Here is a 15,497-nt window from a genome sequence, read left to right as displayed (position 1 = left end):
AGCCTAGCTGTCCTATTTATCACTCTTGGTTTTAGTTGGTCAATGTGTCTATGCACCTCAGTGCCGTGGATAGATTTAACATTATAATCTGTACTACCTGTTTTCTCTATAACAGTCCCTGCAGACCACTTGTTTGAGCTACGGTATTCTCTGAACCATACAAGGTCCCCCGGATTAAACTGTCTTGTGACGCCACTCGATGTAGCTTCTACTGTCTCTTGGCGAGCTCTAATAAGTGCCTTCTGGTCTGGTTTCAAACAATCTAACCGCATGCGCAAGTTGCGCCCTAATAACATCTTGGCGGGGCTTTCCCCGGTTGTATAGTGTGGTGTGTTTCTGTACGCCAGCAGAAAACGACACAATGTGGAGTGTACGTCGGATTTCGATTTAATCGCCTTTTTAATGCTCTTTTTACAAATTTTAACAGCGTTTTCCGCTGCCCCATTAGAAGCTGGGTGATAAGGTGCCGAAAATATATGTTCTATACCATTATTATTTAAGAATTGCTGAAATTCTCCACTGAAAAACGGAGGGCCATTATCACTAACCAATTGTTTAGGTAACCCAAATCTCGCCCACATCTCTCGTAATTCTTTTATTACCGCTTGCGATGTGGTGCTCAGCATTCTAATAGCTTCAATCCACTTTGAATGTGCATCGACTACCACTAGATAAGTAAGACCGGCTACCGGTCCTAAGAAGTCTACGTGTATCCTGGTCCACGGTCGATCTGGCCACGGCCAGGCGCGGGGCGCATGCGCAGGTGGTGCGTCCGCCACTTCAGCGCACACGGTGCAGCTGCAACATGCTGTCTCTAGTGCCTCGTCTATTCCCGGCCACCATACGTAACTTCGCGCTAACGATTTAGTTTTGACTATGCCCATGTGACTCTCATGAAGCTCAGCGATCACTTTATTCCTACACGTACTAGGAATTACTAGCCTATGTCCCCACATTACACACCCTAGCTCAATATATAATTCCTTTCTACGGTTAAAATATGGTTTTAATTCTTTCATTTCGACCTCGACCGGCCAGCCATCGTTTATATATCTGGCTACTCTGCTCAATACACTATCCGAAACGGTTTCTTTTTTTAACGTTTGATAATCTAATAACAATGCTTCCGCGGCAAAGTGTAAATACGTTTGTTCAGGTGTGTCTAATTCTTCACTAATAACCCCTTCTTTATGAGTGCTAATTAACCTAGACAAAATATCTGCCGTGTTTTTATCTGATCGAATGTACTCTATATTAAAATCGTAAGCTGATAGTTTAATGGCCCACCGCTGTAAACGACTCGCCGCCGTGTTCGGTATTCCTGCATGGGGCCAAAAATTGTGACCAGCGGTTTATGATCTGTACGTAGTGTAAACTTTCTGCCATAAAGATACTGATGAAACTTGTCTACCGCGAAAATTATAGCCAAGGCTTCTTTATGTATCTGGCTGTAGTGTAACTCCGCGGCAGTGAGCGCCCGCGATGCGTACGCCACAACCCGCTCGCTGCCGTCAGACGCGCGCTGTGCCAGCACGGCCCCCAGCCCGCGTGCGCTCGCGTCGCATGTTACTATGCTCTCCAGCGATATGTCAAAGTGTGTCAATACTTCAGTACTACATAGAAGTTGTTTAATTTTATTGAACACATATCTATGTGTTTTTAGTCCATTGCCAATGTTTACCTTTCTTAAGTAATTCGTAAAGTGGTGTAATATGAGTACTCAAATTCTTAATGAATTTTCCATAGAAATTAACCATACCGAGAAAAGACTTCAACTCTGAGACGTTAGTTGGGTCGGGCATAGATAGGATCGGTTTTATTTTATTTGCATCTACCCGTACGCCATGTTTATCAATTATGAATCCTAAATATTTACTTGGCCTACCATAAACTCACACTTTTCTTTTTTTTATTTTTCAACCCATTCCTCTCTAAAATACTAAAAACCTGTTCAACTCTTTCTAAATGAGATTCTAATGACTTATTCTTTATTAAAATATCATCATAGAATATGACTACGTCCTGCACGTTTTTAAAGAGATTCATCATGAACTTTTGAAAAATGCCCGGACTGGAAGAGAGACCATAAACGAGGCGATTGTATTTAAAAAGTCCTCTGTGTGTATTAATTACTGTGTAGTTCCGAGAAGTTTCATCCAAAATTAATTGATTGTAAGCCTGTGACAAATCTAGCTTAGTAAAATAATGATTGCCACTCAAATTACTAAATAAGTCCTCTACCTTCGGGACGGGTACCTGTCAACCAGTAAAGCCTTGTTAAGTGTCACCTTATAATCCGCGCATAAGCGTATTCCACCGTCTCCCTTCCTCGCTATAACTAGCGGTGTGGCCCAGTCGGACCGTTCAACGGGCTCGATGACGCCGGCGCGCAGCATCGCGTCTAACTCAGCATTGACCCGCGCCAGCAATGCATAAGGCACGGGGCGCGCTCGACAAAATACTGGCTCGGTCCCATCCCGCACGCATAACTTGACTTCTTCACCGGTATATTTGCCCCAACGTGCCATCGAATAGGTTGTCATGTCTGGAAATGATATCGTTAAACATTTTATTTTTACATAATTTAATGTGGTTACATCTAGTAAATTTTGGTATCTCAATATTCAATTCCGATAACCATTGTCTACCTAGTAAATTAGTAGTACCCTTATCGATCACATAGAGATCTAGTTTCTTCATATTTTTCATATATTGCACATCAGTCTCTAAATACCCTATTGGTTGAATGACAGAGCCATCATAAAATTTTACTTTCATTTTACATGGTTTCAAAGGTAATTCTTTAAAATGCTCCTTATACGTAGACTTGCTTATACAGGATAACGCAGAGCCTGTATCAATCTCCATCGATAAGGTTTTATTATTAATTAGAAGCTTTATACACACCGGTTTATAGTTGGTTAGTGACATTTGATACATCGGTTCCTCGTTTGTACCCTCAACGTCTTGCTCCGAGCCGGAGTTGTCATCCATCGCTGGCTCGCTCAGCCAGTACGCCGCGTCGGTAACGTCGTTGCTGCGTGCGGTGCGAGCGTTGCTGCGCCCCCGCGCGCCATGTTGCCGCTCCGCCATACACCCCGCTCCGTAGGCGCTCGACCCGATCACGCGTCCTCTACGTGACCTTCCTCGCGCGCCATTATTCCCGCGGTTTGAAATCGTAGATTTTATGCGACGATCAAATTCTTTTTTTCTACAAACTCTTCGTAAATGGCCAGGTTGTCCACAATAACTACATTCGAACTCCTTGTACCTACAGTTATGTGCCCCATGACCGTTGACCCCGCAGGCTGAACATTTATTGAGTTCCAACTTGTGTATTCTCTCGCTTAGTTCCCGGCTGGTAGTTTGTTCCTGCGTTCCCTCTACGGCCCCGGCGTCCCGCTCAGCTGCCTCCAGAGTATTGGCTAATACTAGCGCTTTTTGATAATCTATGTTATCTTCGCGAATAACCTCTGACGTATATATTCGCTACGTAACCCGCACACAACTGATCCCTCAAATTTTCTTCTAAATTGATCTTGAATTCACAATAACGTGACATCTTTTTCAAATCTGCCACGTAATCAGCTATCGTTTCTCCCGCTGATTGGCGTCTTTGTCGGAACCTATACCTCTCCGCGAGAATTGATGGTTTCGGCTGTAGATGTGCTTGCAGTAATTCCACCGCTTCTTTATATTTCAGGGTTGATGGTTTTCTCGGGCTCGCCAAAGTAGACAGTAACTCATAAGCCGGTTCGCCGATAAGAGCTATTAATGTTGGTAACTTCAAATCTTCCGCTATTTTGTTAGCAACAAAATACATTTCGAGACGATCGACGTACGCCGACCAATTCCCATTTTTTATGTCAAAATCTCGAACTTTCCCAACAGACATTTTTAATCACCCCCAAAGCACTATACCACAATAATTTAAGACTTTATTCTGCACCGAATATCGTTCCGTTATCCTCGTCGCCACTGATAAATAATAGACGTTTGCATAGTTCAAGCTTCTATTTTCAATTGCCGCCATTCCAAATCTGGCGCGTCGCTCCTCACTTAACCACAGACAACACAAATATTTATAATCATATGTAACAAACCCATAACATAATATTGGGATGCTAAAAAGGTTAAGGCCATAGTTATATTATAAGCAGAATATTTTGTTTGATACTGATGGCTATTTTTAACTACCGTAGAATTATCCGTTGTAGTTTCACATGTAAATGGTGATGCTAATAGCAAACATTTATATTTTGATGATGCATTTTTTTTGTTTTTCGTTGATTTTATGATTGAAAAATCAACTACATATATGTTGTCCCTCTACTGTACTGAAAGATCCGGCTTTAATGTGAGCAGAAATATATAAATAGATAAAAGGTAAAACCCTGAAAATTCCAGTTACTCAATTTAAAATTGCAGTATTCAATCATTATTAATCACAGTATTTTGAAAGACAATGTCGTAATTGCATCGGAATCTAGAAATTAATTATTAAGTACATAGCTACAACGTTTTTTACTAAGTAATTGTTCAGAGACCTTTTCATTCATTGTTAATATAACAAGATTCATCTCGCAAATCCTTGCGATAATTATAACGTAACTGACCTTTCACAAAGGGCTTTTCTCGGTAACATTCGCAACTGTAAATAAATGCAGAATATCACGGAAACTCTACATTTACCGAGATAAATATTTTGCATTCCAACTAAATAGTCACGCCTGACAACTAACGAAGTCTCATAACTTGCATTATAATTACACTGTATAATTAACAACTTTATTATACACGAACGAAAAATTCATGCATCGACTATGTATGTAAGTCAAAAATGAGAGGTACCTAATTTAAAGTAATTTTATTTTAAAAAGTTTTCGTTAAATGGTGACAAAAACATTCAAATATTAGTGCTCATCTATTTTATATTTACATAGATGTGATAAGGATAAGCAAATAATAAGGATAAGTACTTATATCACTGATAACTAAAAATATTATTTTTAAACAAGTCGCACCAATCAACTAGACAAATTAACATTTAGAAAAAAACGAATTAAATACAAGAAAGCTCTTACTTTTTTCTGGAGATGATTTCTTTTTCTTGTAACTTCTTATACAAGAATTTCCACGGATCGTCTAACTTTTTCGTATGCATTTTCACTGATTATTTTGATAAAGCGCTGTCTTAACAACACAAAGTCTTACGCTTAATAGAGTCTAAAACTGTAAAAGGCAATTTATTTTCATAAAGTCAAATTCCTTCACCATATTCCTTGTACGCACATCAGTATTTTTCAGGCTATACTGTTGTAGACAGCGCGTGGTGTCAGCCACTGACCGACTGAATTGCAATGCCGCAAGCTTTGTTTGTTAGAGGTTTATTACCTACTCCAGTTTTTAGAGTTCCAAGGTTTATACGTAAAACATTTTTTGTAAGTTCAATTATTTAATACCTAGTTTGCCGGCTTATTATTCTCATGAAACATTCTTGTTGAGGAAAACAGCAAAAATTAAAAGCCGGTATAATTGGGTTATAAATTGCTTATTCAATCAAATTATTCGCAACTGTTGGCTTATTTAGCTACTTAGAACGTAATAAGCAAAATATGATTATAAACATTTTCTTAGTCCATACGGTACGGAACTTTGCGGTGAATACTTATAAAGCCATCATGGTTACTTAAACGCAGAAGATTTTCCTCCAACCCTGTTTTTGCTGTATAATTATTGAGTAAGAACAACATTAACAACAATGGAGTCATTAAAATGTCAGGTTCTTAGTGGTTTTACACTTGAGTTAAACTACAATCTTTAAAAGATTTAATTAACATAATGCCAGATAGAAAACCCCATCATTGTTAAATTATAGAATCAAAAAACCGTAGGCGTACAACATGCTGTATTTAGTTTACTGGCTAATACCTGAAAACTTTCCGTTTTAAGTCGACGATGGAATCGATACAGGTCTGGAGCGTTAGGGTCAGTAGCTTTATATTTATCTGGTGAGTCAGAAGAAAGGGTAGAAACTTCTTGGGAATTTTTGCTCCGTCTCTTCACCCGCAACAAGCGCACTTAGAAAGCAAAGAAGAGTGGGCGAATCTGAGTGCTGTACATTTTATTTTAACGTTCAAAAGTGTCATTTTGAACAGGTGATTTTAATTTTAATTTCAGGAGATCCTTAAGAATCAAGAAATTATATTTAACCACTATAGGAAACAATCGAATATTAGTAAGCGTTTTTCGTCATTAAAAACTTCAATTAGACTTCAGGGGTTTTTTAGAATTCCTAATACAATAGCAAAACGACGAATACACCGCTACTTGAGAGGGGCGATGACCGAGAATTCAGTCAGTTTGCTGGTACTGACGATTACGCTGCAGCCCTCGTGATAATTAAATTAAACCGTTCTCGGAAATACCTGTACAGAAATAAGAACCATTTATGAACTCTTTAAAGGCCCATAAATTTACGCTACTTAGTTTTTTAGGCAAATGACGTATATAGATAAATAAGTCATTTGCCAAAAAAACTGGTACGACTGGGATTTTTTTGAAAAAAAAACCATTTCCCTCTTCATATGGATGGGTAGGTAGCTGTTAAAATTTAACACATCTCCCAAATATTGGCATTTTCTGATTTGTTCCAGCTATTTAACATTAATTTTTCCTTTATTTATTTTGTGGTCTAGATTCAGCAGTGCATTTTTAGATTTATAAATATTATTCTTTAAATTGAATCTACAATCTACATTAAATAGCAACAGTCATGAAACACCTGCAGTTCTAGATATTACCTAAATCTTACCAAAGTAACGTATGCCGTTTCGTAACTTTAAGAACTTGGTGAACAAAAAATTGACCCAGTCAGTCATGATTAACACAACAACACGTGCATCAAATGGTTACTCATTGATAGCTAAGAGAAGCTCTCGGAAACACCTGCATGCACTGAGCAGTTTTCTTATATTATTTCCATATTCATGAATAGTAATGCCTATTCCATGCTCTATTTACACCCTATGTAGATATGAGAATATAAAGCATTGAGCTTTTAAAATAAATAGTTGCTATCTAAGACATTTCGGCCATCGAATCAAATCAGATGGATGGTTCAAAAGGATGGGGTGAGGCGACAGGACGTACTACCCCTAAGGAAACCACGCGGTGTATCTGTTCTGCGACGACCGTCCATACTCTAGTTCATCTAACTTGAGTTTGGTAGTTAATAATTTATCACTTGCTCAGAAGAACAATCTTCTTTCAACATACTAAAACATATAACAGCAAAAGTACGTAGGGTGTCTTACTATTTTTTTATTTGCCACTGGAACGGCATTTATAGGATGGAAGATAGACTTTAATATAACCCGGATAAAGGTATCACCTATATCTACACTAATATATAAAGCTAAAGAGTTTGTTTGTTTGAACGCGCTAATCTCAGGAACGACTGGTTCAAATTGAAAAATTCTTTCTGTGTTGAATAGACCATTCATCGAGGAAGGTTTTAGGCTATATACCATCACGCTGCGACTTATAGGAGCGAAGATACAATGGAAAACGTGGAAAAAACAGGCAGGACTTAGTTTTCTTTGCAAGATCCTACGATTAAAGTCTGATCAAAGTAATGAGTTTGACCACAGAAGAAGATTTATTTCTGCTTAATTTAAATCCATCATTACAGGTTACATTGCATTATCTAACGACACTTAATAGCATGTCACATGCTAACATTAATCAGCAATAGATCTTTACGTGGACCGGTTTTGCCAGGTTTTGTTTTTCCAGAAGACATAAAATCCCCCTTATCCATGACGTCATGTACTACCATTAATTTAACAATTGTAAATTCAGTGTGTAAATTCTTCGCAAAAATAAACACAAACATGATTTCAAATGAACCAAACGTTCTGTGTAAAATTCCGCAACCTAGACGAAATTGGTATTATGTTCCACTTGACTTTAAAATAACTAAGCTCTTTAAGATAATGAGACATGGTCAACCGTCTACCGAGTTATCACAAAGCATAGAAGTAATGATACATAATGTTCGTCAACATTCTAACAATAGAGATATGTATGTACTCTCATCACTTAAACTGTTAGCATTCTCGTCCGTGGGCAGATAATTTGCATTTGGCTGTATTGCTGGCATTGTTGTTCCGCAGTACATTCATTCTTTCATACAGTCGAGTTAGCAATCCCGTGGTCAGAATTTCAAAAATTCAACCGTAGGCCTTCGAAATAAGAGGGTCGTTGACAATAGCATTGTAAAATGTAACGTGTTGTACGCGGGCGAATGTAGCTTGCATTCTAAGAATTTTCGTCGCACATATTAGGCTAAATGGAAGCATGCGACGTCATTAATATTGGTCATCGCTTTTTTAATCAATTGATGGTCGCAAACACACATCTCTTACACAGAATATATATAGTATTAAGCCTCTTATTACTTAAGTACTAGAATTCTAATTTATAGACATAATTTATCTTTTTATATTAAAAACTTCATTAATTTATTCATGTACATTCATTTAAGTGAGCATCAATTTATACGTAATAATGATCGCGCAATCAAATAAACAATAAGTTTTTGTTCAGTCGCTTCTTCATAATAGAGACCGTACCGGACCGTATTGCCCTATGCATGCAGACCGTATTGTCCGTCCTGTGCCATGCAGCGACAATTAATTCCTGATGCCGAAGAGGAACGGACGTCGGACGTTGATCGCTACGCTAGCTCACTACTACAAAGCTACCTTGGACCCATTAAAGATTCATCACATGTTTAATAGTACCGTTAGTCATTTATTATTATAACTAAGAAAGCAAATATTGACACGACAATATTAATGCAAGTGTAATTATACGTCTTATCAAGATTGTGGATAGAAGTCTCCAAGAAATGGTATCACGTAACGACTAGTTAGGGCTTCGGATGTGATTGATGACGGAAACAGGATGAACGATGAGCAGAAAAAGGTGATGTTTACATAAAAGAACTTGCACCTTGTTATCATACCGTACGGTAAACATTTATCACGCTAGTATAACAAGTTGCGTTCCCGCAATTTCTACGTAATTGACTATCCAGTTTTCAAAGGAAACAGTCCGTTTACTTGATGTAATTATCTATATCTGCTTTTAATGATAAAATGTGTGTTTACAAGACAGACAAAGAAGGCCATATGACGAACAATGAGTCTCTCTTTAAACAGCGAGATGTTTATCATGATGCTGATGAGGCGAGTGCTGTGTAAGCGCGATCGCGTGAAATAAGATTTAGCACATTTATTATGCCTAATGTGTTGCTAGATTTCCAACCGAGATACCTAAAGTCAATAGAGGAAAACTTACTGCATTATGAAACGTTTACTGTAAATGTATCAGTATGACGTTCGTTTGTGGTAAAGGATCAAAGTGAAAAAGTGTGCGTCACGCGCTTTATTCCACGATTTCCATGCCTGTTATCGGCCATCAGTTCTTTCATATAGCAACATAGGAAATGCTATAATAACAGTCGTTACTTGAGCGCACATTGATGTTACACAACCACGCAGTAATGTAAACGAAGTACCTGTTAACTATTGTGTGGATGACCAAACCCAAGGTCGGGAAATTAGTCAGCGCGTTTGCCATGTTTTTGATATACACATTTTTTTGCTCGAGACATCGTTTTAGCTCATGCAATCAGTGGGCATAACCAAAAATGGATATCACAGCAATTTATGAATGTTTTGCTTGGTTTTGCTCGCGACTATCTAAGTTAGTAGGTAGGTACTGTACAATTACAAATAAACGACCGGTCCCTGAAAATAGCAGCATACTCAAAAAAACTTGCTTCAAATGTGGACTGATTTCATTGTTTTCGATGGTGTTTTGTTTGTAACTTTCCTGTGATCTGACATACAACGCCATCTGTATGGCTGTTTTAAAACAATTATACGAACGAATGTTCATTCAAGGCATAGTTTCTTACTATACTCCGTTAGAGGCGCTTGCGCATGCTCACTTTTGGAATACATACTTATTATAGTTATTTTTTTTACAAATCATTTGTTTAACTTGATTGCAAACATAGATTGATGAAATAGCTTCACCTGTTCCAATTATACTGATACACAATAAGAGAGTTTGTTTAATTCAGATACCAATAATATTTTTATCAAAGTATAATTATTATCTTATTAGGTACTAGTTAACGCTTTAAAAAAACGTGATTGGTTTTACATTGATTTTAAGTTATCAAAGCAACTGAAGTATTTAATTCGAATTAATCTATATGTCGCGTCAGGTGGCATGGCAAGACACTAAAAGGTATGCAACTTGTCGTAATACCGGACAATTAAACTAATAAAGCCACTTCGCTTGTACAATCAGAGCAAAGATGTGTGCAGCTGCAGAAAAACAGAGCGTTTTAAGCGACATAATTAAAGGGACAAATAAGGGATAAGAAGTTAATTAAACTAATAAGAGTTTGTAAAGACACTTGTCTTGTGGTTTGTCCTTATTGAATTGACTTCAGCGTCATCTAAGTGTAGAACATGGAATAAAAATGTTAAAATAGTAAAAAAGTATATTTTCAGCGATACCGTAGCCAAATATATTTTTCTTACTTTTGACAGTATGTCTTTTTTTCTGTGTTACCACGCAGAGATAGAAATTGTAGAATGGTTAACATGATTCTTATAAATCCAGAAACGCGGCCCTGCTTCAAGATTAAAGTAGATTCTAAGCATTTCGTTTCAAAAACACCCTACCTATAATAGTTACAAACACATTGGTCGATTTGATTCCAGACAGACCACAAGCAGGAACAAGTCATATACTCCCAATATGTATATAGTTAGAAATTGTCTTGTATACATTTAGATATAACGGAGTTACGTAACAGGAAAGCCGGCTTGCTCTACAGATTAATATGGTCTGAATTACCTACAGTGACATCATAAATCCGATTTGAAACTAGAAAGACCTTTAAACCGGGACAACTTCATTGCAAGTACTGACGTAGAAAGCATAAAAATGTCTGCAATTGCAATTATATTACTTTAAAAAGTGGAAGAAGTAGATGAGCGGTTATTAGCATATCGCATCATCCTGACTCATCGTATAAGACTCGTCTCATCAACCGGACGATTACTAGGTCTACTAACGATGGAATTGCGCAAAATTATACGTCCAGAAGAGATTAAGCAATTGCCTGTAAATGCTCTATTCTATAGGAAGCTAAGAACGGGAAATTGTCTCAAATGATATAACAAAAATAGGTGAAAACTCTTCGATAAACTATTTGTGTATGAGAATTAGAACATTTGGGACTCAAGCGAGAAGTAATAGATGGTATTTGGAACAAATATAGAAGGTTTACGTAATAGGAATAAATGATGACGTCAATTTAATTTATCTTTATGCTCGGTAGCCCCTTATTTACGTAATTAACAAAAGAACTAAACGAAATTAGTTCATTAATCAGTTCCGCATTAATCATGTTCAGTTCTTTAACAGAGCTAACACGACTTCATGCAATCTGTTTTATCATATTCCCTTGAATTTAAATAAGCAACTTGAACGTAAAATCTATGCTTCATTAATTTCGTTAATACTGCGTATACAAATGCTATATTACCACAATTATGTAATATCTAAGTACTAAAAAAGTGGATGGAAGTTTGTCGAAATATAAATATCTATATCCCGTTACAGTGGCTCAAGAATAGTTATCAATTGGTAGTTAGATACGAGTATTGTTTTAATTAATTTTAATTACACAGTATTAGATAATTTTTGTATAAATGTACCTAATGTGTAATATAAACGCGCAATATTTTTTTTTTCTAAACATTGTCGTTTCTTTGCTTATGCGTAGAAATTTCTAACAACTAGCATTTTGATTTAGGTACTACCTAAATCACGTTACCACATATTTTTTATTACAGAAATTCATGATAACTACTTAAATAATGAGGTAACAGCAATTTTCCAAACACAAAGGGAATAAGCAATGTTTCTCATGTTATAAAAGCCAGAAACAAATCGCACTATAATTTTGAATCTAACACTTGAATACGATATTTGATACAGTAGGTACATACAATCAGTTGTTTTTGAGACAGATGTCTATGTATGTCACGTTTACAATAATAAACATTCCGCACATGTATCCGCGGAAGATCAAGCGACACGGTAATCTAGAAATTATTCTAGACACTATCGCATCAAAAAGAAGCAAATACGTCATATCAATCGTTACTCAACGTTGTGAAAGTGACGTATTCACAAAAACAAACAAAGAAGATAAAATTGGGAAACAAAGCAAGACTACTGACTAACAATCGTACTAGAAGGTACCTGGTATTTAGCTAGTTTGTTATATTTATCATGGTATGCTAAACAGCCACAATCAACGAATGAAAGTGGTGGTTTTATAGGAACAACATTTAACTTAATAAAATAATGATAAGTACTCTATAAAAGTATGATTGTAATGTTCAAAATTCGGCGTATCATCAGGAATTCAAAATATTCAAATTATGCAGTAGTACAAAAAATTGTTCACTTACTTCTGATGCTTGGTGGTCTCTGCCGTGTTTTGTTTCTTCCCACGCCACAGTAGTAAACAATCGAAAGCCCCTTTTTTGAATGGGGGCTTTAACATCTTCCACCGCTTTCTAAAATCCATCGTCTTTGTATTCACTGAACTAGCACTTGCACTTCCACTAGCGTCCGCACTGAGGATGTTCGGTTCGGAAACACCTTTCCTAAGATCACCAACCCTGGTCGAATTTATAGAACACTTTTCAAAGTCCACTGGTGAAGCAAATCCACCCGAACATGTTTTCCTTTTCGACATAGGGGTCGATGTAGTAAAAGACTTGTCATATTCAATACCACTGTCTGAGAACTCTGATACATCTGTGACTCCTTCGCAAATACTGTGAAGTTTAGGCCTTCTAGTTTGTACCACTGTCTTTGAATTTAATATACTGTTCTGTTCAAAATTTTTGCTTTTCACATTGTGGTGAATGTCGACAAATGCGGTTACATCTTCGCAGCTTTTTGTGTTGTATTTTGACAAAGTGAAATAAGGCCTGGTTTCTTGCTTTGGATCCGTTCCAAGTTCCATGTCTCCGATGCTTGTCAAATTGTCTTCACTTTTGGATAACACTTTTATGTTCGATAGCTTTTTGGTCCTCGGTGGTCGTTTTGGGGTGGATTCGGGCGTGTTGCGCACTACGGAATAGGGTTCGTCCGCACGCTTAGTGGGCTTGGAATATTTTGCGATAATTCTGTTTATTTCAGAGCTATTCTTGCGTCTATATGTGTGTCGTTTAAAGTTGAGTGGCTGTTGATAAGAGTCGGCTACGGTTGCTCCGGCGACCCGAGCTGACCTTTCGCGCCATTCCGCGACTTTGTCCTCTATCAGCCTCTGCAGCTCGAGTGCGCGCATCATCGGTCCTATCTCAGGCATTTTGATGTCTTCACAATGTCAGTATTTATAATTTTAATGATATTTGGCGATTTCTTTGGTTAACAATTACACTATTCACGATACTGTATTGAATTCTGCAACGATACAATAAAAAATCGTAAATAAATTGAAAACTTCCCATTTATCGCTTTATAGCTAAGGAAACATTTGCATTATAATGAACTTAGTCACGAAAGGCCTGCGCATTTCGACGTTCCTTCAATTAGTGCCCTACTTAATCAAAGACTCTAATTAGATATGTAGAAGCCCTTCAAATTCAATAAATGACACAATGCAGTCTACATTTAGAAAAAAAGTACCAGAATTTTGTAATAGTTAATGTTACATCATAGCGAGTTGATATAATTTGTTATTGAAAATTTTACACTTTCCTCTGCAAGTTATTCAATTAATGATGCAGGGAAGCTAAAACAATTTAAGACACTTAACTTTTTTCTGTTTTTATTGCTGAAGGTCTGCAACCATCTATTAAACATTTGGCGTACCTAATGCAGCCTCGCTCTTTTACAAGAATAACCGTCTTTCTCTAAGATACAGCGCGATATGCCCTCAGATACCGACTTTAGATTATAAGATTACATTTAGGTTATAAGTCGACAAAAGAAATAGCTCAAGACAATAGCTGTCTGGTCAACGGGGCCAGAGAAGCGAATACAATTGTAATAACCTATTAGAGAGGAAGTGCCAACCGCGATTTCTAACGTCCTTCCGAAACTACGCGTACCTATCTAACCTTTACATCCTATCACCGGCACAGAGCTATTAACACAAGTACAGGAACCGTCGGAACTATCGAAATTTAATCGCACAGATGTTCATAAGAAGCAAAAAACGTAACAAACCTATACGGATGGAAATGATTTTAGTCAACGCTAAATATACCAGTATCACTCCATAACATAGACTAGGAATGAATACTCATGACTAATACATATAAAAGAACTAGCGAACCCCTGTAAAGAAATAAAAATGCTACTCACATACGCACATAAATTCCTGTTTATCACGTATACGTCACTAAAACTCACACAGCTTCTGGTTACAGTAATCGATCAATTTAGACTGACTTTTTTAAATAAAACTATAAGACTGTTAGTGTCACGAAGACTTCATGTTTGATAATAACACATTTTTACCAAACAATGCCTTCAGACACCATCTGATAACAGATAACATATATCGTTCAAGAATCGAGATAAATTCGTTCCTTTGGTAAATACTTTGTAACTGTATTTTGTAACTACTGTCAGATTGAGAAGCCATTATTAGGTCGCGCTCGTCCTCACTGGTAATCTCCCAACACAAACAAGGTATTGTGTAAAAGTATACTATATAACGTTATCCATATTACGTAATTTTATTCTCAGCACCTGACTGAGCATGTAGGCCTTCCCTATGTGTTTTGAAATTCTAATCACCTCTAAGTTAAAATATACCACGGCGGTTTTACGTACAAAATGGTAAGCTAGGAAAAATCTTTGTTCATATAGCGCTTTATACGCGAATTGATCTAAATGCGGTTAGATGATATGTTTACATTTATTCCTATTTCTGTACGCCTTAGCCCTCAAATATCTCTGAGCACTAATATTGTTTAGAGAAAGCCAGTAATAAAAACAAGAACAGACAATGAACTTACATTTCATGCCTTATTGTCTAGTAAATAAAAATTTAATTAAAAAACACTATTCACTGAATATCGACCATTTCACATGACGATCATCTTCAAGATGTTAAGAGTCGCGTACACTCACTGAACAAGTATACACAGTCCCGATGTTATGGTGCGTCAAGGCACACGTGTGGCGAGGGCACGTGCAGATTCCACAGTGAGCCACCGAGCCACACAAAGCGTTCCAGGCGAATGCTCCTGCACTTGACTCAGCCAGCAATATCCACGGACCGGCCCATCCTGCCACCACCGACAATGGATTAAATAGAGCATCCACTAAATACTACGCTGGTTTGCGATAGCGAACGCTACCTATGTAGAGTA

At 37.2% G+C, this 15,497-nt stretch overlaps 2 protein-coding genes across 5 annotated transcripts in view; both read right to left on the bottom strand.

Annotated features, from left to right (window-relative positions):
• Nucleotides 1-1,333, bottom strand: LOC113497955 (uncharacterized protein K02A2.6-like; the record flags this gene model as incomplete). The annotated part of the gene is given in 1 exon segment (XM_026877805.1): nt 1-1,333. A coding segment is annotated over 1 exon segment (1,019 nt), but the record flags the coding sequence as incomplete, so codon positions are not given.
• The window catches only part of LOC113497952 (protein unc-13 homolog 4B), a 53,112-nt gene extending 37,615 nt beyond the window's left edge, over nt 1-15,497 (bottom strand). The window contains exons 1-3 of one of the 4 annotated variants that reach the window (XM_026877791.1): nt 14,482-15,413; nt 13,260-13,575; nt 12,573-13,229 (exon numbers count right to left, since the gene is read on the bottom strand). In XM_026877791.1, coding sequence (XP_026733592.1) covers nt 12,573-13,229; nt 13,260-13,480 — 878 coding nt within the window. In that variant the 5' untranslated portion in view covers nt 13,481-13,575; nt 14,482-15,413. Of the gene's footprint in view, nt 1-12,572; nt 13,576-14,481 lie in introns of all 4 variants that reach the window. The other 3 variants (XM_026877790.1, XM_026877792.1, XM_026877789.1) reach the window with 3 other exon arrangements.

This window comes from Trichoplusia ni, chromosome 10, assembly GCF_003590095.1.
Source record: "Trichoplusia ni isolate ovarian cell line Hi5 chromosome 10, tn1, whole genome shotgun sequence".
Lineage (NCBI taxonomy): Eukaryota > Metazoa > Arthropoda > Insecta > Lepidoptera > Noctuidae > Trichoplusia > Trichoplusia ni.
The sequence above is the reverse complement of the archived record's forward strand: the minus strand, read 5'-3'. Positions and strand labels throughout refer to the sequence as shown.